The following is a 27,102-nucleotide window of genomic DNA, read 5'->3' as shown; positions in this document are numbered from 1 at the left end:
GCCAGGGGCAGTTAATAACCAGTAAGTGGTAAAATGGGCCTTCCTCAATTTTCTCCTACCCTGACCTTCCGCATCCGGACGTGGCTCTGATTTCTGGTCCTCCCTACCACCCCCCACCCTGCCGGTCTGCCCCGTGTTTCACATTGATTTACACTCCCCCACATGCCCTCCTCCTCCTGCCACCCGCTCTGCACCTCTCTGCCCTGTTTTAGATTCTTTATCACTGAGGTCCGAAGAAACTGAGCAGGAGGGACAGGGGATGCTGAGAGCCAGGCTGGGAGCGGGGAGTCCCTGGAAGTTTTTATCAGTCCCAAGAATAGATGTGAAGAATTCAGCTTCCGGCAAGCCCTTCCCACCCTCTTTAAAGGAACAGAACACAAGTTATTATCCTAATTCGGTGTCAAGGGGGGTCCTCTGTGTGGTCACTTGTGTCCACGGTGGACATCAGCTTCCAGGGTTGAGGCAGGCAGCCCGTCGAGGGCAGAGGGACAGACTGTCGCCTTCTGCCCGGGGACAGATCCAACTGGGGAGGAGAGTCCCGATGTCCCTTTCATGCCCCCTGAGTTGACACTTATGGCTTCGGGGTTCCTTCACGACCCCCTCAGACAGCCTTCCTTCTGCCATCTCTGACAGGCTTTGTACCTGATTCCATCATCCCACAGATGTTTCTAGGTGCTCCTGTTCTGGTGCTGGGAATAGAATGGGGAACGAGGCAGAAAAATTCCCCACCCGCCCCGCCGAGTTTCTGTTTTACTAGGAGATGATAGACAGTCAACAAGTGAAATAAACACACCCATAAGTGATCACAACACAGGAAGTCCACGAGGCAGGCCAGGACCTGGGATTGTGAGTTCAGAGCCCCAGGGACATGGGGGGCGGGGGGCTTCTCTGAGGCAGTGACGTCCAGGCTGAGACCTGGAAGTGAGGGTCAGCAGGTGGAGAGGCCTGGAAGCTGGCTGGAGCCTGGCCAGCTCAATGGTGGCGAGCAGAGTCCAGACCCCGCATGGTGTAAAGGCCATGGTTTTATTCTGGGTACAATGGGCCACCATTGAAGGGTTTTAAGGGAGAGTGTGGTCACTGGGCTGGTCCTGGTGGAGAGGGAGCGTTGATCTTTCCCACCTTCCTCTTTGGAATGGAAGGAGGTGCCGTAAAATAAAAATTGAATTTGAGATGCGGTAAGTTCGAGAAACCTGCATCGTGGTGTTTTCCAGATTTCTTTCTGTCAAGTCATGTTGTCACTGTCCTCTTACAACCCAACGGTGAGCTCCAGGAGGGGGCAGATGATTGTGTCTGCTTCAGAATCGGCCCTTGTCCTCAGCCAGACGCCGGGCACAGGGGACTACAGACCCCTTGCGTACGGATGCCCGGAGCGGGGACCAGCATCATTTCAATGGAACAATAAGGCTCGTAAGATGGTTTGGCTGTATCGCTGACGTCATCTAAAATGAAAATCGAAACCGTTTGCTGCAAACAAGCATTAGTGATCAGTCCAGCAGCAACAGGATAAAGAGCTTGAACTCTGAGCATCACCCACGCCAGAGGCACGCGAGGTTGTGACTTTTTGTGGCGGGAAGGGAGGAGGAGGCTGCAAATCTGCAAACCCCGTCACGTCACAGACACACATTAAGAAGAATCTGTGCTAAAAATAATTCGACATTTTAACCCACGAAAACCTTAAAAATGACATTACATGTATTTCCAAAGCGGATTTTACCTGAGATTAATATGTGCCATTCAGCACATTTTAACAAGGTGTTTGCTAAGGTCAGTTTCCATCAGGGGGAAAAAAAAAAAAAAAGATCAATGACTCATGAGTAAACATTATCATCATTTATGTAATAAGTAAAAGGCCCCAAGCCACGCACCCCCCCCCCCCCCGCCCCATTATGGCACTGTAATGCCTTCACTCCTTCCTCTGCGATTCTGCAGTTAATTCGATTCCGTCCTCTCGCAGGCCACGGTGTGCGTATCTTCCCAGCTGTGGAACCAGCCCACTAATATTAAAGTGGTAATCAAGATTGCCTCTAAATATTCGTAGCAATAAATGACTCCCTCGTGCTTCATGAATGCCAGGGCTGTAGTCTGAAGCATTTGTTTAGTGCTGGAGAGGGATCGAGTTATTTCACAGTCCCTCAAATGCAGTATTTTAATACTGTCATCCTGATTGAAAAATTAGATCCCTCTGTGCCTCCAGTAACAATGGTTGAGATAAGTGAGTTTGGGTCAGAACCGACCATCCTCGGGGCACCTGGGCAGCTCAGTCGGTGAGGCGTCCGACTTCGGCTCAGGTCATGATCTCACGGTGTGTGGATTTGAGCCCCGCGTTGGGCTCTGTGCTGACAGCTCAGAGCCTGGAGCCTGCTTCGGATTCCGTGTCTCCCAATCTGTCTCTGCCCCTTCCCCGCTTGCGCTCTGTCTCTCAAAAATGAATAAATGTAAAAAAAAAAAAAAATTAAAAAAACAAAAAAGAACTGACCATCCTCTTTGAAAGGGTAACCTAGAAGCCAGGATGGGAGAGGACTTGGCTGTTGACCCTACGTTGGATACTTTCTTTCATGTGATTCTCTTCCTTCCGGTGTCTCCCTGGCATCTTATTTTTTTTTTTTAATCCCTAAAAATTGGCTATTTTTTAAGGACATAGACACACCAAGGAGATGATGCTGTGTATCACCCCGTCCATCAGAGAAAAAGCAGTCGGTGGCATCCCTGCATCCATGGAAAGCTACATTTATTGCTGAGATATTTTGTATCCACCACGGGTGAAATAATTTAAATTCAAGTTTGGGTGAGCTCCCAATCACGCAGGTAAAAGAAAGGCAGCACACCGTGGATAATGCCAACGAGGAAGAAACCATAGCTAATCAGCAAGTCACTTTTAGACATCTGTTCATATTAACAGTTAAGTACAGTGTGCTGGGCAGGTGCACTGTGGTTGACCTCAGAGAGAGAATAGGGCAACAGTGAGGGTTCAAGAGATGACTTCTCTCTTTCTCTCCCTCTCTCTCCCTCTCTCTCCCTCTCTCTCCCTCTGACTCTCCCCAACCCTCCCCCTCCCACTCTCTATAAAATAAAATAAAATAAAAACATTTTATTTATTTAAAAAAAATTTTTTTAACGTTTATTTATTTTTGAGACAGAGAGAGACAGAGCGTGAAAGGGGGAGGGTCAGAGAGAGGGAGACACAGAATCGGAAACAGGCTCCAGGCTCCGAGCTGTCAGCACAGAGCCCGACGCGGGGCTCAAACTCACAGACCGCAAGAACATTTTAAATTCTCCTGGTGAGAAATGCCCGTGGATACGTAAAACCAGGGCAGTGTTGTTCTGGCTGGCGCCTTACTTTGCAGAACTACCCGAGCACAGCATGTGGGGGAGCCGCCCAATTTCCGCGAGGAATTTACAAGAAGAAGGGCCTCAGAAGAAACCAAACCCGCAGACACCTTGACCTTGGACTTCAACCTTCTAGGACTGTGCGAAAATAAATTTCTGTCGGTTAAGCCACACAGTCTGTGGTACTTTGTTACGGCCACCTTCACAAACCAATACAGGGGGCTTCTAAGATACTGGCAGTATTTTGACTTTGCAGCTGAGGGGTAAGCACCCGAATAACTATTTTATTCTTTTTAACATTGTAGTGGTACATTTTATATACCCATTTGGATATGCTCTTCCCAATTAGAAAAGTAGAATTACGGGGATGGTCAAAACATTTCTGGCCCCTACTGATTAGCATCGAACTGATTTATTCAGCAAATGTAGTTCTCGAAGCATTCAATAAAAGACACAGTTCCATTAGGGTAATCAATATATCATTTTTCAGAAAAGGGATGCTGTATTTAACCAGCACTAAGTTCATTATCTCCAGTGCATAAAAATCAAAAGAAAATGGAATGAATACATGCTTTTAAGCTAAGCAATCTAATGCATTTAGTGGTTTTGCATGAAAATAGCTCTCTGTTCTTTTTCCCCATTGATTTCTCCTGTATCATCAAATCTCAACTAAAATGTACACATAAAGATCTTTTTTTTTTTTTTGCCTCCCTAGGGAAAAATGTATTCATCTGAAAGATGTTGACATAGGAATGTTATAACAGCTCCTGTAGAGCCTTCATGTGGAATTAGTATAAATGTTAATGTTGAGGCTAGTTAAATTTGGGGGAAGGAAAAAAGTGGGACTGCGAACATATTATTTTTATTCACAAATATAATTGTCAGAATTGACCTTTAAAATATGATGCATGTGTCAATGTCTTAGGCAAAGACAATTTATAATTAAAGTAACTAAGTTATTTACACATACACATATATCAAATACATGCCAATAGACAGACATACATACGCTGGGGACATGTTGACAAAATATTGAGATGTATTTTTGTTCTAATATTTTATTGTAAACATAACTAATAATTCCATTTTCTGAGAGAAGTACACATTTCAAGCCCTGGAAAGCACATTCTATGCATATTTGTAATTAAATCTCAGTGTCAGAAAATATAGGAACATTTAGGCAAAAATCCCCGTGGCAGACTCAAAAGCAAATCCAGGACTTACAAGCACTTTTGCACACTGTATTAAAATCTAAAGCAGTGATGTGTGTTTAATGTTGCATAAGATTGGAGTAGGAATACTAATTTTAAAAGTTCAGCAAACAGGGGCACCTGGGTGGCTCAGTCAGTTAAACATCTGACTTCGGCTCAGGTCTGACCTCACAGGTTTGTAGGTTCAAGCTCTGCATCAGGCTCGACAGCTCGGAGCCTGGAGCCTGCTTCCGAGTCTGTGTCTCCCTCCCTCTCTGCCCCTCCCCTAGTCTCGTGCTCTCTCTCTCTCTCAAAAATAAAAAAAAATTAAAAGTCCAGCAAACACTCAGAAATCCATACGATTCTTATGAACACCAGATAGTGTCAAAACACATCAGTTAAGATGTGTAATTTTTCCAACATCGCTAGATGTTTATTTCATCATTAGCTGGAATGAATCTGTACAAAACAAGGTCTGTTTAAACCCAGAAAATATATATAAGCATTTCATTTACATGGAAATTTACCACTTTAACTCTCAAGCTTAAGTAACTTCTTCAAAAATGGTATCACTCATCAATTAAAATCGAGAAGAGCTTTCTTAATGTGCACTTAAACAAACAAAAACACTTGGGGTTGCACCTAATTATATCCCCTGAGGCACCAATATTTACAATCGTCTATTGCTTGGGCAGCAATTGAATGATGCAAATTTTAGGTCTTTATTACTGACTCAGAGATGCTCAATGAAGACGGAAATGTCCGTGGGCTTTTTCTCAAGGTAGGAACGTTCTCTTGCTCTGCTGTCCAGTGGTGGCAATGACTAGCCACATCTTGCTGTTAAGTCTAAAACGTGTCCAGTGAAGGGGCGCCTGGGTGGTTCAGTCCATCAAGCGTCTGGCTTCGGCTCAGGTCATGATCTCGTGGTTCACGAGTTCGAGCCTCGCGTCTGGCTCTGTTCTGACAGCTCGGAGCCTGGAGCCCGCTTCGGATTCTGTGTCTCCCTCTCTCTCTGCACCCCTCCCCTGCTCACGTTCTGTCTGTCTGTCTGTCTGTCTCTCTCTCTCTCTCTCTCACTCAAAAATAAACATTAAAAAAATTTTTTTTTAAATGTAAATGAGTCCAGTGAGACTGATAAACTGATTTTTAAATTTTATTTCAATTAATTTACATTTAAATACATACGTGGCTAATGGCGACCATATTCGAAGTAGGAAACTACCCACATGTGCCAAGGGCAGCCCTGAAAATAAAGTTACATATTGTTTCACCCTTTATGATGCTATCCCAGTCACATGGCACTAGTGAATGCATGTTTTAACCTTTTCCCAAAACTCGAGTGTTTTGTTTCATTTTGACTAACGTTGGATGTTGGAACTTAGAATCCATTTTCTCCTGTAACATAGTAACATGTGGTTAGTTAATCCACAGTGTAGTTGAAATGCTGTGTTGTAAGAACAGCCTTTTGAAATCTGGAGTTATGATAGGGCCTTTTAAAACTGGAATATTAGACAGGGCGCCTGGGTGGCTCAGTCGGTTAAGCGTCCAACTCGTGCTCAGGTCTCACGGTTTGTGGGTTCGAGCCCCGCATCGGGCTCTGTGCTGACAGCTCAGAGCCCGGAGCCTGCTTCGGATTCTGTGTCTCCTTCTCTCTCTGCCCCTCCCCCATGTGAGCTCGGTCTCTCTCTGTCTTTCAAAAATAAATAAATGTTAATTTTTTTTTTAAATCAACATAGATGGCACACCTCATTAGCTCAGTTGGTTGGGTGTCTGACTCTTGATTTCGGCTCAAGTCATGATCTCAGGGCCGTGGGATTGGGACCTATATAGGGCTCCATGCTGAACATGGAACCTGCTTAAGATTCATTCATTCATTCATTCTCTCTCTCCCTCCCTCCCTCCCTCCCTTCCTCCCTTCCTTCCTCTCTCTCCCTCTCTCTCCCTCACTCCCCCAGCCCCTCTCCCCATTCCCTCTGTCTCTATAAAATTAAATTAAAGAATTTTAAATTCTCCCAGTGAGAAATGCCCCATGGCTATGTAAACCCCCCATTTGAGACATGCTGGCCTAGGTAAAGGGGAGTTGGAAGTGACTGTACCAGAATCTCTAAGGGTGCACAGCAGGAAAGGGAGCACAGAGGGGCTTCATAGAATACCTTTGAGTTAGCAAATAAATTTTGATTTGGGTAAGGACTTTGAATGGTTGGGCTCAAAAGTAGGACTGTGGCACATGTGACCGCCCTGGGTTGGCAGGGCATGGGTTAAGGGACACTGTCATACAGGTGCGTTCTCAGGGCAGGGCAAGAAACTCATTGGGATTTCTGGGACACAACAGAGAACATAGGTGCCTGCCCCCCCACTGATAGATGGGCACACGTGAGCTGGGTTTCCTGGAGCCCAGAGGAGGAGAGTGTCTGCCTCGTAAGAAGAAGAGGTTGGCACAGATGTGTGCCCTATTCATTGATTCCTTCCTTCACCAACTATTAACTGGGCTTCTTTTATTTCTCTGGTGCTTTTGTGGACATAATAAGTAAGAGGAAGTCAACATACTGAGTTATCGCAAGGAGGAAGGAAGTTCTTCCTTACGGGGAGGGAAAGGGCAGGAGGCTAGAAGAAAGCCTACCGGGGAAGATGGGCTTGCAATGAGATTGAGGAGTGAGGTAGGATTTCCTCCACTTGCCGACGTTTAAGCCGGAACTGAGTAGGATAGCTGAGGGGAAGCGTTCCAAGCGGCGGGAACAGCATGCACGAAGATGAGCCCTGCAGAGGAGCTCGGTGTGTCTGAGGAGCTGGCAAGGCCAGTGTGGTGACGGCCAGGTGGTTGAGGAGAGCCATACAGACCCTAAAGTCCCAGCGCCAGTGCGGGCTCATTGCAAAAGGGGGTGGGTTGATGAGGAGGTGTCTTTCAAAACACGTTCGTGTTGCCATTGGAGAATGAATGGGAAGAAAGCAGAGGTGGACGGACCCAGGTTAGGACAGCTTTGCAGGAATCCCGGTGAGAGTGACTGCACATTGACCTGGAGAGGGGTGGAGAGGTGTATAAGGTGTTACAGGAGTTGCAGTTTGGAGGGCAGCCCCGAAGGAGATCTTCATGGAGTAGGAGAAGCTAGAGAGAGAGAAGAAGGTTTCAGATGGGTCTTCACCTTTCTGACACGAGCAGTTGGGGAAATGAAGATGCCCTTTATGGAGACAGGGAAACTGAGGAAGGAGTTTAATCGTGGGAAGTGGGGAGAGTGAAGAAGGGTCTCAAGGGTATGTGGCCAAAGGAAAGGGGTGCAGGCCATGTTCACGCCGTCCCGGAAGGCGCTGCGTCCTCCAGACTCTGGTCCTGGTTGACCTGGTCTCCTCCACTTGGGGGTCTCAGACCGGTCCCAAGAAGAAAATGTATTTTTTCTCTGCCTCCGTGGCATATGCCTTCAGAGCAGAGTCAAACGTTGACAAGTGAATGTGAAACGTGTCTCGGCTGACTTCTCTTATTTATCTTTCAGAATCATCCGGACGTGTTGAATATTCGAATACAACTGGAAAGCAAAGAGCTGATCGTAAACCTGGAAAGAAACGAGTAAGTCACGTTAATTCTTGTTTGCCGCGCCGCAGGAGAAAGTGAGGAGCCGTGGGCTCAACATGCTGTGTCACCCGCCTTGGCATTTAGAGAAACAGAATGAAATGCATGGGTTCATAATCCAGTTTGCATCCGAGGCTGGAATTAACTTGAAGACATGATTCCAATGGAAAAACAAAAGAATTGTATCACTCTAAGAAAGAAGTCTGTGAATCAGCAGGTTTTTCTCCGAGTTCTGATGTTCCTTTTTTTTCAGAGCCTGATTTGTCAAGGGTAGAATTTAAGCATCTTCTGTTCAAATAACAGCATTCCATAATTAGTTGGCTTTTGGCAATCCCTGGCTTCTATAAGGAGAAATTGCTTCAAATGAATAGAATCTCTTTTTTTTTTTTCCCTGAGAAATACCAAGGGTTTATTTATCTTTCAGAGCTTGTCTCCAGTGGTACAAAGTATTTATTTTATCTTTTTGTTTAAAAATTTGACCTTTTTTTTTTTTTTTGCAAAATTATATGAATTTCCAAAAATGGTATTCTATTGCTTTTCCTGGAGCACATGAATATTATTACATATTTTGTATGGCTTCCCAGTAGAAAACTGTGTCTACTTCAAGGCATAAAGTAACACAAGCCCTGTTCCTGTCATCCTTTATACCCTGGCTCTCCCCATGGGTTCCTCAGACCCAAAGGACCCCTTACTATGCTATTTGATTAGTACCAGGAAAGATCTGTGTGTTCCTAATAAGCAATCTGTAGTTAAAGCTGTAAATCAAGTTACCAAGTGCCGCATTATTCAAAAAGGAGTTTCTGTCTTCTAGAATTACTGGGTCCTATTCGTCACGTATCAGTGAAGTGCTGACTTTTTGCTGCAGTGACAGAGTAGGTAAGAGAGCCTCCCTGGAACGAGTTCTGCCAGAGACACGTGTCGCAAAAATCTGACTCTGTGTCTCCACGTGAGCAGGTCAGATCGCTTACTGTCTCCCTGCTTTGATTTGAGGGTCCCTAGCAAATAGGATAGCATGGGCTGTTCGTGGGGACCTGCGACCTGCCTCTTCATGTTTCCTGTGTGTTTACCCCTCACCGTTAAATGGGGTGAAAGCTTTTGTAAAGGGGCGTCTGGGTGGCTCAGTTGGTTGAGCGTCTTCACTCAGGTCATGATCTCACAGTTGGTGAGTTCGAGCCCCACATCGGGCTCTTTGCAGTCAGTGCAGAGCCTGCTTCGGATCCTCTGTCTCCCTCTCTCTCTGCCCCTCTTCCATTCGTAGTTCTCTCTCTCTCTCTCTCTCTCTCTCTCTCAAAAATAAGCATTGAAAGAAATAGACTTAAAAAAGGTAAAGCTTTGGTTAGCAGTAGATAATGTGCTTTTAGCCTTCCTTGTGACTTGGTGACCTTAAAGCAGAGGTTCGGGCACGCATCTTGGATGAGCAGGTTGCCGGGCAGAAAATTGTGCTGCCTTTGCTGTTTCTCTTAGCGAAGTAAATACGTTACCTTTTTTTTTTTCCATGTAAGAACGCCATGAGACATTTTAAGTTTTGTAAATTGCTCTTTGTAGGTGGTTTCCAACTATCTCAATGGACGAAACTAGGCATTCCCTGAAAGAGCAAAAGAGAGTAAGGCTTCTGGTGGTGATCGTGTCCTCAGTGGGGTTTTAGGATTGCTGTTGGCTTTTGGTGGCTTCTCCTTTTGTCAGAATTTTGGGAGATGCGGGGAACAGTGTGAGTGGCGCCCATCCCAGACCTTCAGATGGTGGTAGGACTCCAGATAGGAGAACGGAAATCCACTTAATAAAAACCTTAATTTATTTGTTTTTACTCTAAAAGGGATACATGTCCACGGTAGAAAATTGAAAATTGTAGGAGAAAAAAAAGAACAAAGAGCCAAAAATAAAATACTTCTACTACCAAACACAATCCTGATTAATATTTCAAGGGTTGTTCAAATACATTTTTTTCCTTATAAATAAGGCTTTAGGGTTTTTTTGTTTTTTTGTTTTTTGTCTTCTTGGTGGATGTCGTAGTCTGTGTACTTCTTCCTTTAGCTTTATAATGGGCGTTTCCATATAGAAATGCAGTCCTTAGTGCCCATCTGGTTCTCTGAGTCTGTAAGTGGCTCACTAGCCTCATTCATGGTTCTTTTTGAAAATGATTCACTGGCTATTAAGGCGGATAGTATGATACGCAGTGACTGTGGCACAGTGGCTAGTTTGTATAAAAGATCATTTTGAAGGGAGCCTTCATTTGTTCACTTCCAATTCTGGGCCCTTCACAAAATAATCTCAAGATAAGAAAAGTTGAAAACAAAACGATTGCTTCTTGATTGATATCTCTCTTCCCACCCTCCCTGTCAACTGACATTTTAGAAAGTACATGGAGAGTGTTGGGTATGTTTCTACAACATTCTACAGCTTTATTTTAATTATACCACTTATTAATACAATCGTAGAGATTCTGTTCTACTAAAAATAACATTTTCATAATTAGAGCATGCCAGTATTACTATTTGAAAGTTGCATTTCCCTGAAATACTTCCGAGTAATATTTTTTTTTGAGAAAAATTACATGTCTGTTCCATGTCGACTTCGTTTTTGAGATAATACCAAAAATCTGCAATTTTTTAGGCAGAGCGAAATGCTTGCATCTTTCTAGCCCTTGATGCTGTTAGACACAAAATATAATCCATTGTCCAGGATAAAGTAGAATTTTTCATTCACATAGCCTTTGGCCCAATAGATCCAATTAGAGAGTTTATCCACATGAAGCTATGAGAACTCAAAGGTAAATGTTCATGCAAGATAAATGTGAATATTTAACCAGCACAGTAGAGAGCCTGGCTAACCAGAAGGTAACCTGTCAGTACCCTGTATCATGCCTGCAGGCTGGGAATCAGCCTTGCGTGCAGGGATGTTCACTGCAGAATATTTTACCTAAATTGATAGGAGAAGATTGATGCAATAAATTAGGACCCAGCCATGAAATAGAGAACTGTGCAGCAATTAAAGGTGACGATGGGGATCTTTCTTATTGTAAAAAGCATTCACGATGTAATCAATGTGAACAGCATGTTAGGTAATATTTTACATGGTGTCATTCAGTTTTGATTTAAAAATTATACACATGCCCAGGTAGCTCTGAGCGGTAAGATTATGGAAGAAAATTACTTTATTCATGTTTTACAACAAGAAAATATTACTGTTAAAATTAGGAAAACTTTTTATATTGAAGGAAAAACACTTGTAAAAGCTTAAAGGTTGAAAAGAAGAATATTGGAGTATTTATTAGTCATAAAAAGGAAATGCTGTGTTTTAGAAAGGCCTCCAGCAACTCTCAAATGGCTACAAAGCTCTGTTCATCGAATCCTGGGTCTTTAAGTATTCAGAAATCTATTTTAATTAAAAACCGACTTGGAAATCATAACTAAAATAAAGGTAGCCTCAGTGTCTCAACTCATAAGAGCCATATAACCCAAAGCTAATACTAAAAGAGGGTCACCTAATTAACCCTCCTCAAAAACTCAGCACGTACACCAATTCTACATGAAGCAGGGCGGAATTTGTATTCAATAGTTGTTTCAGGGAATCTCTTTTATTTGCCTCCTAGCATCCCTAATTTGTGCAAAGATTGGATGCTGTTCACTTAAAATCTGTGTTTGTATAGCCATAATTGAATGTTTAAAGAAACTCAAAGCTTCCCTGGAGAAGCATTTTTCACAGTGATGCTGTCTGCCTACAGAGCTGCGGGGACCGCTTTATGACTTATCATAACTCTCCTGGGTCCCCGTGGGCTCTCAGGCCATCCCTCAAACAGGTGCTCTGTGCAACTGCATCTTTGATCAAAATGCTTTATTGGACAGGCTGGCCAGCTTAGACATCCGTTTTTCCAGTTTAGGATAATTAGAAGTGATGGCGGGAGATCACACTCCCCCCGTCTCTCAGATCCACCGAGCTTTCTGTTTTTTAGGCCTTGGCCCATCACTGACTGGAGGCAGGTGCCACGGGAAGGTCCACGGCCCACTGAATTTATATCTGTCGGTCTTCGCGCTAGGGGAACTCCGGCATTGGCTTTTATTCCGTCTGGAATAATTCCAGACCTCTCTTAAGGGGCAAATCTAATTAATATTCACTCAAACGGTAGAAGAAAGGGCATTTTAAATTTGTCAGACATGGGAGTAAATATTTGGGCAGGTGTTTATTTGATAGCATCTCTTGGAGCATCCTGATGCAGGAGGGAGAAATGTGGCCGGTGCAGAGATAGCGTCGGATAGGTTAGGGGTGGGCTGAATAGTCACCCAGAGGATACGAATCCACGGTTCGTGTTGACCCAAACCATGTTGGACAGCCGGACTGAGATGCGGTCAGTGGCCCCGGGCTGTGTCCGAGGCCTCGTCCTGGCCCGCAATTTCCTGAGCCATCTCTGTGAAGACATCAGAGGTGCACTGACCACACTTCTTAACAACGCCAGGCTGGAGGGCTAACTGCTCTGCATCACAGAATCTGGATTATAGAGATTTCAGCAGTGTGGCTCAATGGGCCAAAACCAACAAGGTGAGATTTAATGAGGATAAATGCAAAGTCCTATGTTTGGGTTAGCGGAAAACAAACGTAAGTTCAGGAGGAAATTTACTCGTAGTTCTCATGAATGAGACCCACAAACTCAACATGAGCCCCTGAGGCCGTGTGGCTGCTCTAAGGTGATTGCCACCCGTGTGTGTGCAGGGGTGCCGTGGCCCTAAACCAGAGTGGCTGTTGTCCCGCCGCGCGGTGACCCTGTCGGATCACTGAACCCTCCAGAACACCGCCCCCCCACCCCCGTGCCGCTCCACGATGTCCTTAAGGCCAGGGTCTCAGCTTTCCCCTCCACCTGCGTCCCCAGGGTCTGGCTGGTAGTGGGCACCTGTTAAGCACTTACCGTGTGAGTGAAGGACGGAATGCGGACAGTCCAGACCAAGCCAGAAGTGAGTCACCAGGAGGTTAAGGGTCTGTCTTGGGTGGTGTAAGAAACTAATTATTCAAGGAGACACAGGGCTTGGAGTCAAGAAACCAGGCTTTGAAACCCAGCTCTGCTTCCAGCCACAAGCTTACCTTCTCTGTTTTCTCATCTGCAAGAAGGAAGACGAGTCTGTGCACACTCAGCACTAAAAGATTTGAGCTCGTGTTGGTTTCCGAGATCAGGTTTGGATGACTCAGTGACCCATTCCTGTGCACCCAGCGATATTTGTTACTTCGCCTAAGTATATTTTGGGTTCGCCGAAACTATGATCTACTTGAAACTTCTTAAATTAGTGGAGATCAGATCATGCCTAATCTTGCCTGTGAGAGTTGATGATAGCCAAATAGCCTGATTCTGACAAGAGCTGGAAAGGATTAGCGTGCTAAGCTTTTGGCTTTTAATTTCACAATCTTGACATCTTTAGGAATTAAAAATTTTTAAGTTTTGGTGCGCCGAGTGCTGTTTTTTAAAAAATTTCTACTCTTGCAGAGGAAGCCCAGCCTGCCTATTAGAACCCCCAGCTTTAATTTGCCAGGGTGGGGGGGGCGGGTGTCTAATTACTGACTCAAGTAGCAGGGACAAAACCATATCTCAGAAAGTCTTCTGTCTACTTGCCTGGTTTTGTCTCTCAGCCGCTTCCCTTCCACCATCTACAAATCTTTATTAACTCAAATGATTGATAATGAGTTAATAATAAATCAATGAAATCATTTCTTTGTTCACTTAGTCGTTTGTTCACAAATGTTTATTTAGTACCAGACACTTGGGGTTGGCACTGGAGATAGAGTGAACAAGGTCAAGGCCTTGTCCTCTTGGAGGCCAGTCAAGGAGCCCAACGCTACACAGGTTATCACAAAACAGTAATGGAAGACAGCGAGTGGGGCTGAGAGCCGAGGAAGACAGTGTGGGGCCCGGCATGGCCTAGGGAAGGAAGGCATGTGAGGAAGCAGATTTTGAACTACACATGAATCGGACCAAGCCAGGCAAAGGAGGGCAGAGGGTAGAGGGTTCCCAGAGAAGGAGGGGCTGGCATAAACGTTGTGGGGCAGGGGCGAAGGAGCTTTGAAGCGTTTCAGAAACTAAACTAAGAGTCAGTGTGCTACTGGGCAAGAGGGAGACGGTGAGAGAAGTGAACGTCAGCCCGTGCGGGACCTCGTGCCCCGTGATAAGGACCTCAGTGTTTTCTCGTAGGGACAGTGGTGCCTCGTGGAATCAAGGCCTGTAAGTAGGGCAATGATGTGATAAAATTCAGTTTTTAAAATAGCATTCTGGCTACAAGTGAAGATGAGGTTGGGGAAGCTGAAGAGTGGGGTTGGATGGGAGGCTGTTTATCACCGGTGCACAGGAAGGAGCAGGTAATGACTCCAAGCAACAGAGAGTCCGCAGAAAGGAGTAGATGAGAGACGTTCAGCGGCGAGAATGGGCAGAAAGTGATGAGCAGTTGGCTGCCCGGGGGAATGGAAAGGGCGACTCTTCTACAGGAAATGCTAGAACATTGATGATCTGTGATCAGAATAGAGAACCCTAGGAAAGAACCCAAAACTCGCCCTTTGGGCAATGGCCGGGGACACCAAGACGTGGATCGTGGTGGGCACGGTCCTTAAAGTCTTGCAGAAGCGTGGACTTTTGCGCCTAACAGAATCCCCTCGGGAGGTGACCTGTGGAAGGCTATCATGTGGAATGGGCATGACATTTCTTTGGGATCTGTGGATGTTTGTGGCTGGCCTAAGTATAGCAATGTCCGGGGGCTGTGAGCTGAAGTGCACCAGCCTGCGGTGGATGGGACATCGTGAGGCCTTGGCCATGACCCTGAGAGTGGGTGGCTGTCACAACCCAAGGCACTGTCAGTGTTTCCTGTGATATCTGGGTGGGAGCACAGTGGGGCGAGCCTGCAGCTTCGAGGCCTGCTCCGGGACCTATTCCACATCCTTCCTATAGTCTGTCTCCATCTAGCGGGTGCTCCCTCTGCCAGGAGTGCCTACAGACAACCTTACCCTCCTTCAACTCTGCCTGGGGCATTTTTGTGGGACCACCAGCATGAGGATCACCTGGGGAGCCTGTTCCCAAGGCAGATGCCGGGCCCCGTGTCTCTCTAGTGAACGAGAATCGCCAGTTATAGGGCCTGGGGATTGTATTTGGGATACATTCCTCAAGGAGTTCTCTTCATAACCGGCCACAGGAAGCTATTGACGTTAATTTAAATAAAACTCAAACTTCAGTTAGTTGGTAACACCAGCCACAGTTCACATGCTCATTGCCACTTAGAGCTGTGTGAACATTTCCGTTATGGCTGAAAGTTGTGCTGGAGGTGCTGGGGTGGGCAGGGAAATGCCAGCCCACTAGATCCTCCTAGTTTGGGGTCCCTGTCTTAGCCGATGCATTGCCCACGGGAATGGTCTTTCCTACAGGGAGTGACCACACCTCTCCGGGCTACCTGATTCCTGCAGTATGGCATGTTCCATCCCCTGCTTTGCAGCTTCGGGCTGTACCCGATGGGTCGCCTCCGCACTTGGATGAGGTGGAGAAAGGACAGTGGAAAATCCTCTGCCCATGGCTGTCGACTCCTGCAGTTGATGGACTTCAGGGGTCTTCTAACTAGACCCAACCCCTTCTGAATTAAGTTAAAGTCTCTTAACATTTAAGAGTTCTTTCTAATTGGGCTAAATTTTGTTTGCTGGGTAAGAACTGCATCCCCTTGAACTTCCTTCCTCATCTCAGTCTTTGAAGTTATACAGACATTGGAAAAGGTCAGCCCACCATTTTTAGAATTTTTGGCTCCCCAGCCTGACTTAACCTTTAACGTGCCTGAGCTGGTTAAGTTCAACCTTTCCAAAGCGGTGCCCCTCTACAATTCCAGTTTGAGAGTATGGCGTCCTCGAATGGACTTCTTTAAAGTTTGAAGGGTTTGACAAGGTCATTTGAGATGGAAGTGGATTTCCAAGTCTAATTACATCACTTCCAGTCCTTTGGTTCTTGTGCCTCAGGTTTATGATTTTCTGACGAGAATCTGGCACATCCTCAGGGCTCCTTTCCAGGACACCGCACCCCAAATGGATAGTTGCCTTGGCTATGTCCAGGTGGTCTCTGGTGCCTAGGGGGTGACCCAGGGTTGCTGTCGTGGTTGTCATCTGACCGCCCCTCCCCTGCAGTGTGGCCGGTGTGGTGACACGTGGATGCTGTGCAGGCTGGTGTATTCATGGCTGGTCCCTTGCCTTTTCTAGTTGACACATCCTCAATAGGAAGGCCACAGTGCTTCTGTTTACGTGACATAATGACTCCTCATTGATCGGGTAAGACAAAAAGACTAACTCTCCAGAAAGCTCGGAACCTTTTTTGGCAGTTGGATTGTTTGAATCAGTGTATAAACACACCCCCCCCCCCCACCACATTGCATTTGTGCAGCTTTTTTAATGGTCGGTCTTTTTTCCTGGTCCTTCTTTTTAATTTTTACCTTTGCAGTCTTGCAATCCTTGTGAGTGAAACCGGGTTGCTCGCCCAGTAGGATTTTTCATATGCTAGCTTGCTGACTTCATCCCCATGGTGTCATCTAGCCTGTTCCTCTGGCCCCTGGGTTTTGTGTTAACCAGGCTTTACATCTATAGCCTCGAGCACACTCAGTTCTGGGTTTGGTTTGGTAGGACTACATCATGGGTGGTTCTGTGTCCTTCTCTGGCATCACATCGGGAATTTTGTGATGTTGGATTGAACGTTGGGTTCAGGGCTCATCCTGAGGCTTCTGTCATAAAGCTCAATTTGAGCCTTTACCCTCCAGGGTCAGTGGCCATCACCAACAACTTCTTAGATCAGTTCTTTCTTTAGGTGATGTTCTAATTCTATCATTCCTTCTTCATTTGTTACCTGGAATTCTTCTACAGAGAAGAACTTTCCCTTATCAACTGTTGGTTACCCTGAAGTTGAGGGAAGGGCTTGGCCTTTGCCTCTTGGTGGCGACTGTATTCCTCAAGTATAGCACCTCACACTTGGGGCTTCACTCCATGGTCACCTGGATTCATGCCAGGATCCCTGGGGGTGCAGAGGTATACCAGAGCCTGTCCCTAAAGCAGCTGATGGGATACAGACTATAAGCCTGACTCTGAAACCCCTCTGTAGGGACCTTAATGCTCTTTTCTTTTAAAGCGAACATGTCCCTACATCCTCCATGGCAGTAGATACTTGGGGGTCAGAATAGGAGAGCAGGAACTGGTCTGAGCCTTGCTGGCATGAAAACGAGGGCTCTGAACTGGAGTCCAGGCCTCAACTGTCCCTCAAGGGCTGTTTCCATGCCAACGACAATGGCAAATTAAGGCAACTGTGTCACCGGCAAGCAGACTGAGTCAGACAAAAAGGAAGTGGCAGTAAATTCTTCAAAGACCCACAGCCCAAAAAGACACGCCAGCCACACTTGTGCAAGTACAGCTGACAGAAATAGAAGAAGGGCTTTTATCTAAAAATGTTATGAAACAGGCACTTCTTTCCCATCAGTGTACTGGTGGATTTCATTGTGGGTTGAAGTGGGCTAAACATAAGTGGAGAACAGAATTAATTTATTTCCTTCCTGCTTGCTTGCTTGCTTGCTTGCTTTCTTTCTTTCTTTCTTTCTTTCTTTCTTTCTTTCTTTCTAGATTTTCTTCCTTATGAAAAACAAGTGGGCAGGTAGAAGATGATGTAAGAGGAACCCTCACAGCAGGAGACTTATTCTGGGAGACAATTTGTTTACGCATCATATTAATTTCATGGCATTTCTAAGGCTACCCCTTCGGTCTCCACTGGCCCGAGGGTTTTGTTGGTCAGTTTCTTGGTTTTCTTTAAAAACCTGACATTCTCCAATGGAGATTCCCTCTGTGCTGTGTTAGTGACCAAGCAGTGCCCAGGTGACAAATCTTAATACCACAGAAATTCCCTCAGGAGTTGTGGGATATGGTCTTCATGCATGGTTTTCACAAGGAAATGAATTAGTAACATTTTTAGTAAAGTCCTGGTGGTATAATACATTCATATTGACCAAATATATAGAATATTAGGAAGTTGGTTAAATGAAAAAATAGATATTAAACATCTTATGTATATATGAAAAAAATGATTTTAGAAACTTACTAATAGCATTATCCCTATACTTTAAGAAATACATTTGAAATACACTTACATTTTCAGGGGAAAGTGGATAATGGGCATTGAGGAGGGCACCTGTTGGGATGAGCATTGGGTGTTGTATGGAAACCAAACTGACAATAAATTTCATAGTAAAAAATGAAATACACTGAAATTTTGGATCGAATTTATTACCATACCAAATAGGGTCATGCTGATGGCTTGGTTACATTTCTTCTTATGCTCTTTGATTACTTCTTCAATCAGAAGTCCGTATTTTTACAGTGGACCATAAATTACCTGCATAGACATTCCACAAACCTCTTTTTGCTTGCAAAGTTACTTATTCAGAACTGATGCTTTCTCCAAAGTAACCTTTGCATGTAAAATTTAAATGCAATCACTGATGTAGATGGCCATATATTATTAATTAGCTAATTAATCAGTTTATGCTCTGTTGTATCCCAGAAAAGATTCAAGTTTGCTAAAAAAAAAACAAAAAAACAAAAAAAAAACCTGACAAATTAATCAGTTGATTTCCTCTAGATGTATAGGCTATCCCTACCACCAACCAACTAATGCTTCTGTGTTTCACTCTGTTTCCAGAGCAGCAATTCTAATCCATATTGATAGAAGTCACGAGGATGAGCATTTAGGGAAGTAGGATGTATGTCTATCGTTGTTCTCCTTTTCTCCCTGCACACCCCCCGCCAAGAGCAAAGAGGTGTAGTATGGTATAGGGGCGAAGCATTGAATCAAGAAGGAAACATGAAATTTCTGGATCTCTAAGCTTCATGACTTTCAGCAAATGAATTAACCGCGCTAGTCCTGATTTCTCTTATCTGTAATCTGAAACGAGCGAAGGGGATACACACTTCCAGTTGTGTAGTGTACAAACTTCTAGTTGTAAACTAAGTAATTCACGGGAATGTAAAGTACAGCATAGGGAATAGAGTTGATAGTATTGTATCATATGGTGAACATTTCATAATGTATATAATTGTTGAATCGCTGTGCTCTACACTTGAAATGAATTTATATATGTCACCTGTACTTCAATTTAAAAATTTTAAATCTTATATTTCCCAAAATTAAAAAAAATAATAATAATGATAATAATAATAATGGCTTATCAGCTTGGGAACTGGGTTGGGTAGTTGCCAAGGGGCACATTTCCCCTCTAAGATCCATGGCCTCCGTAATTTCCTGAATTAGAATGCATTCTTACCTGTCCCAGAGGGATTCTTGAACTGGCAATACTGGGAGAAATTGTACTCATGATACTAGATGAGGAATCATGTACGGCATGTTATATTTAAGCATCAAGACCAATTAGATAATTCCTGTGAGAGCCAAGCTTTCGTATTTAGCTGTATTTTAGGGAACCAGGAAACCCTGAGTGAGTAGCTCCTTCCGTGGGGCTCTGAGCTCTGCTCCCTGGAGAACTAAGCATTCTGTTCTGTTGGGAGATTTAAATAGGTAAGGTTAATGTATCTGAGGGAGATAAGTGTGCTCAGGGGAAGCTGATGGCCAACCCAATAGAACAAGCATGGAATACCACACTGGGATGAAGACATGGCAGGAAGCATCAACCCTGGGCCTGAGGTATAGATCACGTTTGTTAGAAGTGGGAGAACCTTTGTCACACAATGATGCATGATCATCACCTTAACCCCCTTCATGTCTTTGAAAATAGTTTTTAAATTTTTTTTTTCAACGTTTTTTATTTATTTTTGGGACAGAGAGAGACAGAGCATGAACGGGGGAGGGGCAGAGAGAGAGGGAGACACAGAATCGGAAACAGGCTCCAGGCTCCGAGCCATCAGCCCAGAGCCTGACGTGGGGCTCGAACTCACGGACCGGACCACGAGATCGTGACCTGGCTGAAGTCGGACGCTTAACCGACTGTGCCACCCAGGCGCCCCTGAAAATAGTTTTAAAACAAACGTGGTGACAGAAGAAAGGCACCGAGGTACCTCTAGGATGCAGTTGTGTTCTGTTTCTTAAACCAAAGGATGGGGGCGTGAGTGTTCCTTTTTCACAACCTTTCGTATATGCACTATAGGTCACAAAAATAAAACACCGTTTTTTTTGTGGCAGAACCTAACACCGTTTCCTTTTGTCCACAAAGAGCGATTGTACTAGTCCTTTTGAACCTCATTGTTTGTTTTCTTCTTTTCCTCTGACCTCCTTGGATAGAAATTCTGATTGATTAGCAGAGGACAGTGCCATTGGAGTGACATTGGAAAGTGAGTAACTTTTGCTGCCAATGACTGGAGCTGGATAAATAGTTCAGTGAATCAATATCGTATTTTAAAATAATCATTGGCGTGGTATTCCTAGCAGTGGAAATAGTGAAAGCCAAAACAAATATTGTATAAACAGTGGGATTTCCCAGAATGTATTTGTAATTCAATTTCTATACAGACATGAACATACGGAAAGATGTCTCCTAATGTATTATGTAGTTATGATATTTTGTAAATATCAGTCATCATAGTACACAATAGTTGACTTCGTTAGGTTGAACTAGTAACCAATATACTATGTTTAGAAAAACCTATTAGTTCAGACTATTAGTTCAGTGACTCATCAAAAAATATTCTATAGCAGTGCAAGCTTGATTGATGCCCTGAAAATAATCTGTAGGTCTTGATTTAAACACAGAAATTAGGGCTCCTTAGAAGGTAACAGTTGAATGTCAATTCCTTCGAACGTTTCCATGAGGAGTATTAAAAAATACCAGTCCTTTTTATTGGACAAAAGAACTTTTGATCCACGATGTGTCTTGCCATTTTTGTTTTTCACATTTTGATATTAAAGCCTTTAAAAACTTTACTTATTTATTTTGAGAAAGAGAGAGGGTGTGCACATGAGCAAGGGAGGGGCACAGAGAGGGAGAGGGAGAATCGGAAGCAGGTTCCGCACTGTCAGCGCGGAGCCAGATACGGGGCTTGAACTCACCGACCATGAGATCATGACCTGAGCCAAAATCAAGAGTTGGACGTCCCACCGACTGAGCCACCCGGGCACCCTGACATCAAGGGACTTGATTTCCACATCAAACATTCTGCTGTCTTGCTCACGTCTGTTCATTTGTTCATCCATTCAACAAACTGTGTTTCAGACACTGTGCCAGGGAGCGAGATGCAAAGATAGGTCGTACAGGTTTCCTATTCTTGACAGTGCTCACCCCCACCTCCATTTTATAGACCAGCAAGGGATCGGCTCGTCTGAATTGATTTAAGACAAATAGTCCCTGAGGGGTATTGGTAAATTAAGATCTCCAATTAACGTAATGGGAAAAATTAGGTAAGTGATACACTTTTCTTCCTCTTTCCATCTCTGCCCTGCCTTCTTCTCCAAGGAATTGAGGTTCTTTGTTTGTTTGTTTTGCCTTTTTCTAAGAATAATCCAATTGGTTTACACTCACCAGTATGTTTGTGTATACATGTGTATATGCATGCGTGTCTATATCTGCATAAACATATAACTAAATTCCCATTACGTGTCATGTAATTATATATTTCCCAGGGCAGCCTATGGATGGTCTGTTGCTGCCGTGGTGCCATGACAGAGGCAAATATTGTCCCTGTCGTGCTGCAACAGCGAACTCAATCTGTCTTAAGACTGACGGCCTCTGCTTTTGAATGACACTGCTTCCCACGGGCAGTGTGGCCGTCATCACTAACCCTCTGTCAGCTTCCCGTGTTGGGTCACATCCCCCCACGGCCTGATAAGTTACCCGAACAATTAACTGGCCTTCGGGAAAGGGTAGGGTTGTATCGAACTCTACGTGTTTCCGAATGGGTGATCTGCTTGCCTTTCAAGGTTTTTTTTTTTTTTTTTTTTGCTTCCAATTTTTATTTTTACCCCTTTCCCCAGTAGTCCAATTTTTCTAAATGAGAAGCAGATGAAAAGCGGGCCCGTTAGTTCTTCCAGTCTCCTGTCTTCAGATGAAGTTTTCTTGGTTCCCATATAGAATTTTTAAGTGTTTGGGGCTCTCCCAGCAGTTCTCCCTTTGGACTCTGCTGTAAATACTGACCACTTTTGATTTATGAGAATCCCAGGCAGGAACAGAGATCAACTTTTCAAATGCAAAGTTGCATCCAGGTTTGCCTGTGAGTGCAGACAGTTGAGCAGTCAGCTCGGAGCACTGGCTCCCGGGAATCTGGCCTGCATTCCCAGGACAGATCTGGAGAGGGGTGTGGAGACAACATGCGTACCTCAGGACTGCTGGTGCCGTTGTAGACGGTGGGACCCAGGTGTCACCTGGTCACCTAGGGTGGCAGCTGGCCTCAAAGTCAGGGCCTTGACCTCAGGGAGGTCATCCAGTAATTGCATATCCAGAAATTATTCCTGACGGAACCCAAGAGGCCTGAATCACAATGGCCAAACTCACCTGTGGTGGACATCGCACGCAGAACTTTATTCTCAACAGCTGTGGACAGCCATGCCCACAAGCAGACTAGAAGGAAGGGCAAGGGTGACCTGTTCAGAGAGGCCTAGGGGGGACAGTCACTGACTGGTCCAGGAGCCATGAGGTGAGAAGATCAGATTTGAGGTTCCACAGTACTTATGCTTTGTGAGATGCTAGTCAAACGCTGACTTTTTCCACACCTCAGTTTCCTCGTCTACAAAATGGGATTAATACCTTCTTAAGTTGAGTAGATTGGATTTTTCCCAGTGCTGGGCCTGCGACAATGCTCAGTGTATTAGTTTTACTCAATTCAGGGCGGAAGAAGGCCAACAAACCATTCCCGCCCCACCGTGATGCTTCCTGCCGTGTCTTCATCCCAGTGTGGTATTCCATGCTTGTTCTCTTGGGTTGGCCATCGGCTTCCCCTGAGCACACATATCTCCCTCAGATACGTTAACCTTACCTATTTAAATCTCCCAACAGAACAGAAGGCTTAGTTCTCCAGGGAGCAGAGCTCAGACCCCCACGGAAGGAGCTACTCACTCAGGGTTTCCTGGTTCCCTAAAATACAGCTAAATACGAAAGCTTGGCTCTCACAGGAATTATCTAATTGGTCTCGATGCTTAAACATAAAAAAAAATATTTTATAGGATGAAATAATTATTTTAAAAAAATAATGAAAAGAAATACATCTGTTCTAGGGACCAGAACCTTGGTGGCCTCCACATCCAGTGCTCTTCTCTTCTCAGCCATGTTGGATAAACCCCCTTACTCCTTGTTTGTTTCACTGGACATCCCATTTCTGCATTCCGGGTAGAGAAGCCCTTTTTTTTTTTTCTTTTAATGTTTATTTATTTTCGAGAGAGACAGAGATAGAGTGCAAGCAGGGGAGGGGCAGAGGGAGAGGGAGACACAGGATCCGAAGCAGGCTCCAGGTTCCGAGCTGTTTGCACAGAGCCCGAGGCGGGGCTCAAACTCACGAACAGTGAGATCATGACCTGAGCCAGGGTTGGACGCTTAACTGACTGAGGCACCCAGGCGCCCCTAGAGAAGCCCTTTCTATTCACAGGTTCCTCCTCGGGCCACAGTGGTCATGCCCACCAGACTTCTGCTGGCCTTTGATTTTAGCCAAGCTTCTGAGGTCTCCACCCTCACCTTCCAGTTCAGACCCAGGAGACAGCTCGTTGTTTAGGGGGGAAGGCAGCAGACACCAAACTGTCTACATTTGCCATAGATTTTACTAGTTTGACCTGCAGAGTGAATGTCTGTTTCCTTTATATCTGTGTTCTTAAGGGGACCCTTCCCTGTGGCATGTCCCCACTTGCTGCCATTGCTAATGGGCCAGCTCTATATCCTTCACTTTTACTTTTTTATTATTATTTTTTGATGTTTTTAATGTTTATTTGTTTTTGAGAGAGGGAACGAGAGAAAGAGATACAGAGCACAAGCAAGGGGTGGGGGGGACAGAGAGAGGGGGAGACACAGAATCCGAAGCAGGCTCCAGGCTCCGAGCTGTCAGCGCAAAGCCTGACGTAGGGCCCGAACCCACCAACCACGAGATCACGACCTGAGCCGAAGTGGGATGCTTCACCGACTGAGCCACCCGGGCGCCCCACCCTCACTTTTATTTTTTAAAAAATATTTAAGTTAGGTGTTTGGCCCATCAAGCCATACTATGAGGGTTTCGAAACCTTTTCTACAAGTAGACGTCAGCCAGCTGGGTACTTGTACCGGCTCGCTTCTCAGAGGGCGACTTTATTTCCACAGGAGCCGGGGAAGAGGCGCCAACCTCTTACCTCTGTGTAGAAGGTACCCAGCGAGCACTCAGGGCCATTGCAGTGGACAAGAGAAGAAATCAGGATGTCACAGTCGCGTGTAAAAGTCAAGTATTGGAATAGCGTTTTCCCACAGCACAATATTTAGCTATTTCCGAGCAGATCATGTGCCTGAGAACTTTTAAGTGAACAGCACCAAAAAAAAAAAAAAAAAAGGCCAAAAATATATATATATATACACGAGCAACTTAGTGCTATTGTGGTGAAGGAAAGCATGGGCTGCCTCTCTCAGTAAACAAACTTTACAAAACTCTCGAAAACAGGGATTTTGCAGCCACTAAAGGACCTCAGCTCATTTTAACAACTTACCGTTCGACTCTGCAGAGCTTGGTTTGTCCGCTTAGATCCTCTGCGAGCTTTGGTAAAAAGTATTTTTCTTCCGTGTCACATATGCTCAGATATCCAAGAAGGTTGTTTATTTTACTAGATACATTGGAAGCCTCGGGCTGGGATGCGATCATCCTGATGAAGCCCAGGCTGTGCCGCGTGAATTGAGGAATTAACCTCTCGAAGCCTTGGCTTGATGTCTGTAAAATGGGGATCCTCAAGATTATCCTGTTGTTTAAGGAATTAAATGAATAATCCGTGAAAGGAGTCAGTGTAGAGCCTGAGGTGCAAGGAGTGTCCCTTGAACATCAGCTGGTGTTGCTGGTATTGATTCGGTATCTCTGACCTCCTACCACGGAGCGAGCATCGTACAAACACTGGGGGCCAGTGGGGGACGGAGGAGATGCAGTCCTGGCCCCAGAAAGCTTGCAGCCTAGTGGGGTCGTGAGATGTCAAAGAGGGGAGGTTACCAACAGTGAATTAGGCGGTGATGAGCGTTGGGCGCACCTAAGAGAGCGTGAACAAGAGGAAGGAGGGAGTGGGTGTCCGTCAGGAGAGGCTGGCAGGCCCGAATCACAGCCACCTGTGAGAGGAGCCAGGTGCAGAGGAGGGAAGCGTTCGGGGGGCACCAGGTGGCTTACAGGGCCAGGAGGAGGCTTGGAGGCTGACCTGGCACCAGCTGAGGACGGACAGAGAGCACACCCACCAAGCCTCGGACGGGTCCCCGCTCTGTCCCGCATGCCATGCAGAGCCACGGGAGGCTGGAAGTGGGATGCCGACGGAATGAAATGTGTGCTTTAAAAATGACTCCCTATGGGACGCCCGGGTGGCTCAGTCGGTTGAGCGTCCGACTTCGGCTCAGGTCATGATCTCACGGTTCGTGAGTTCGAGCCCCGTGTCGGGCTCTGTGCTGATGGCTCAGAGCCTGGAGCCTGCTTTGGATTCTGTGTCTCCCCCTCTCTGCCCCTCCCCTGCTCTCACTCTCTCTCTCTCTCTCTCTCTCCCCCTCAAAAATAAGTAAACGTCAAAAAATGAAAAGAAATACATTAAAAAATAAATGAATTTGATAATACATCTTTTTAAAAAAATTTTTAGCTTTATTTTGAGACAGAAACAGTGCAAGTGGGGGAGGGGCGGAGAGAGAGACAGAATCCTATGCAGGCTCCACGCTGTCAGCCCAGAGCCCGATGCGGGGTTTGAACTCATGAAACCGTGAGATCATGACCTGAGCTGCAACCAAAAATCGGATGCTTAGCTGACTGAGCCACTGAGGCGCCCCTGTAATACATCTTAAATATGTAACCGAACTAACAAATATCATAAGTAAACAGTTGACTATGTCCACAATGTGTGTGTATATTTATATAAGTTGTGTATAGATATATGGCCAAAGATCCTTCTGGTATCTTCTCATTGTGAAAATTGAGAAGCCATTCTCTTTGGGATTGCCTTTATCTTTAGCAAATATGACAGATACCTCACTTCCTAGCTATCCCAGACACGGCACTCATAAGGACACTTCCCTTTGACCAGAAATCCATGACTTTTGGCTAAAAAAAGTCATCTGCTCATCAATGTCCGGCATCATTTGCTCAGCTGAGTCTTGCCTGAATCCTTGGAAGGACTGATTCCTTTTTATTCTAACCTATGCATTCATATATTTTTATCTTTGTTCTCAGCTCTGTAAAATGAGGACAGTGCTATTTCCCTGCCCATCTCCACAGTCGATGGATGAAAGTTATTTCGTTGAAGCAGTTCTAGTATTTTATATGAGATGTAAATTCTTTTGTGATTGCCACTACAGGTCATATTTCCCCATTTTTCTTTTATTATTGTGCATAGAGTTTTATTTGAAGAGTCAATAGAAAAAATTTCTTTTTATGCAGCACAGAAGTACGTTACCACTTCTGTGCACCTGAGAAACTTGGTTTCTAGTCATGGATTCTCGTGTGCGTAATGAAGGTTTTCTGGGGTCTGGGTTTATTTGGGTCCGAAAGAGTTACCGCTGCTGATGTCGGTGTGGTTCTTGCTTTCTCTCAGCGGCGAAGAGGCCACCTCAATTCACAGGGCCCTTTTTTTTAAAATAATTTTTTTAATGTTTATTTCTGAGAGAGAGAGAGAGAGAGAGACAGAGCGAGTGAGGGAGGCACAGAGAGAGGGAGACACAGAATCTGAAGCAGGCTCCAGGCTCCGAGCTGTCGGCACAGAGCCCCACACGGGGCTCGAACCCACAAACTGTGAGATCATGACCTGAGCCGAAGTCGGACTCTCAACCGGCTGAGCCCCCAGGTGCCCCTAAAACGGTCCGCTTTGATTCCCGAACCGCGGATGATGAGGACGCTCAGGGCTTTCTTACTTAGGAAGTGGTAGTGGGA

The 27,102-nt window shown here is 45.1% G+C and overlaps 1 protein-coding gene across 3 annotated transcripts in view; it reads left to right on the top strand.

The window, feature by feature from the left end:
• The window catches only part of ADAM12 (ADAM metallopeptidase domain 12), a 351,526-nt gene that overhangs the window by 83,125 nt on the left and 241,299 nt on the right, over positions 1-27,102 (top strand). For all 3 annotated transcript variants that reach the window (XR_009252729.1, XM_058698080.1, XM_058698079.1), the window contains exon 3: positions 8,003-8,076. Coding sequence is in view for 2 of the 3 variants with exons in the window: in XM_058698080.1 (XP_058554063.1) it covers positions 8,003-8,076 (74 nt within the window). In the remaining variant the exon portion in view is untranslated. The remainder of the gene's footprint in view (positions 1-8,002; positions 8,077-27,102) is intronic.

The sequence above is a fragment of the Neofelis nebulosa genome, chromosome 13, assembly GCF_028018385.1.
Source record: "Neofelis nebulosa isolate mNeoNeb1 chromosome 13, mNeoNeb1.pri, whole genome shotgun sequence".
NCBI lineage: Eukaryota > Metazoa > Chordata > Mammalia > Carnivora > Felidae > Neofelis > Neofelis nebulosa.
Note: the sequence above shows the minus strand (reverse complement) of the source record. Positions and strands in the feature narration are given on the sequence as shown.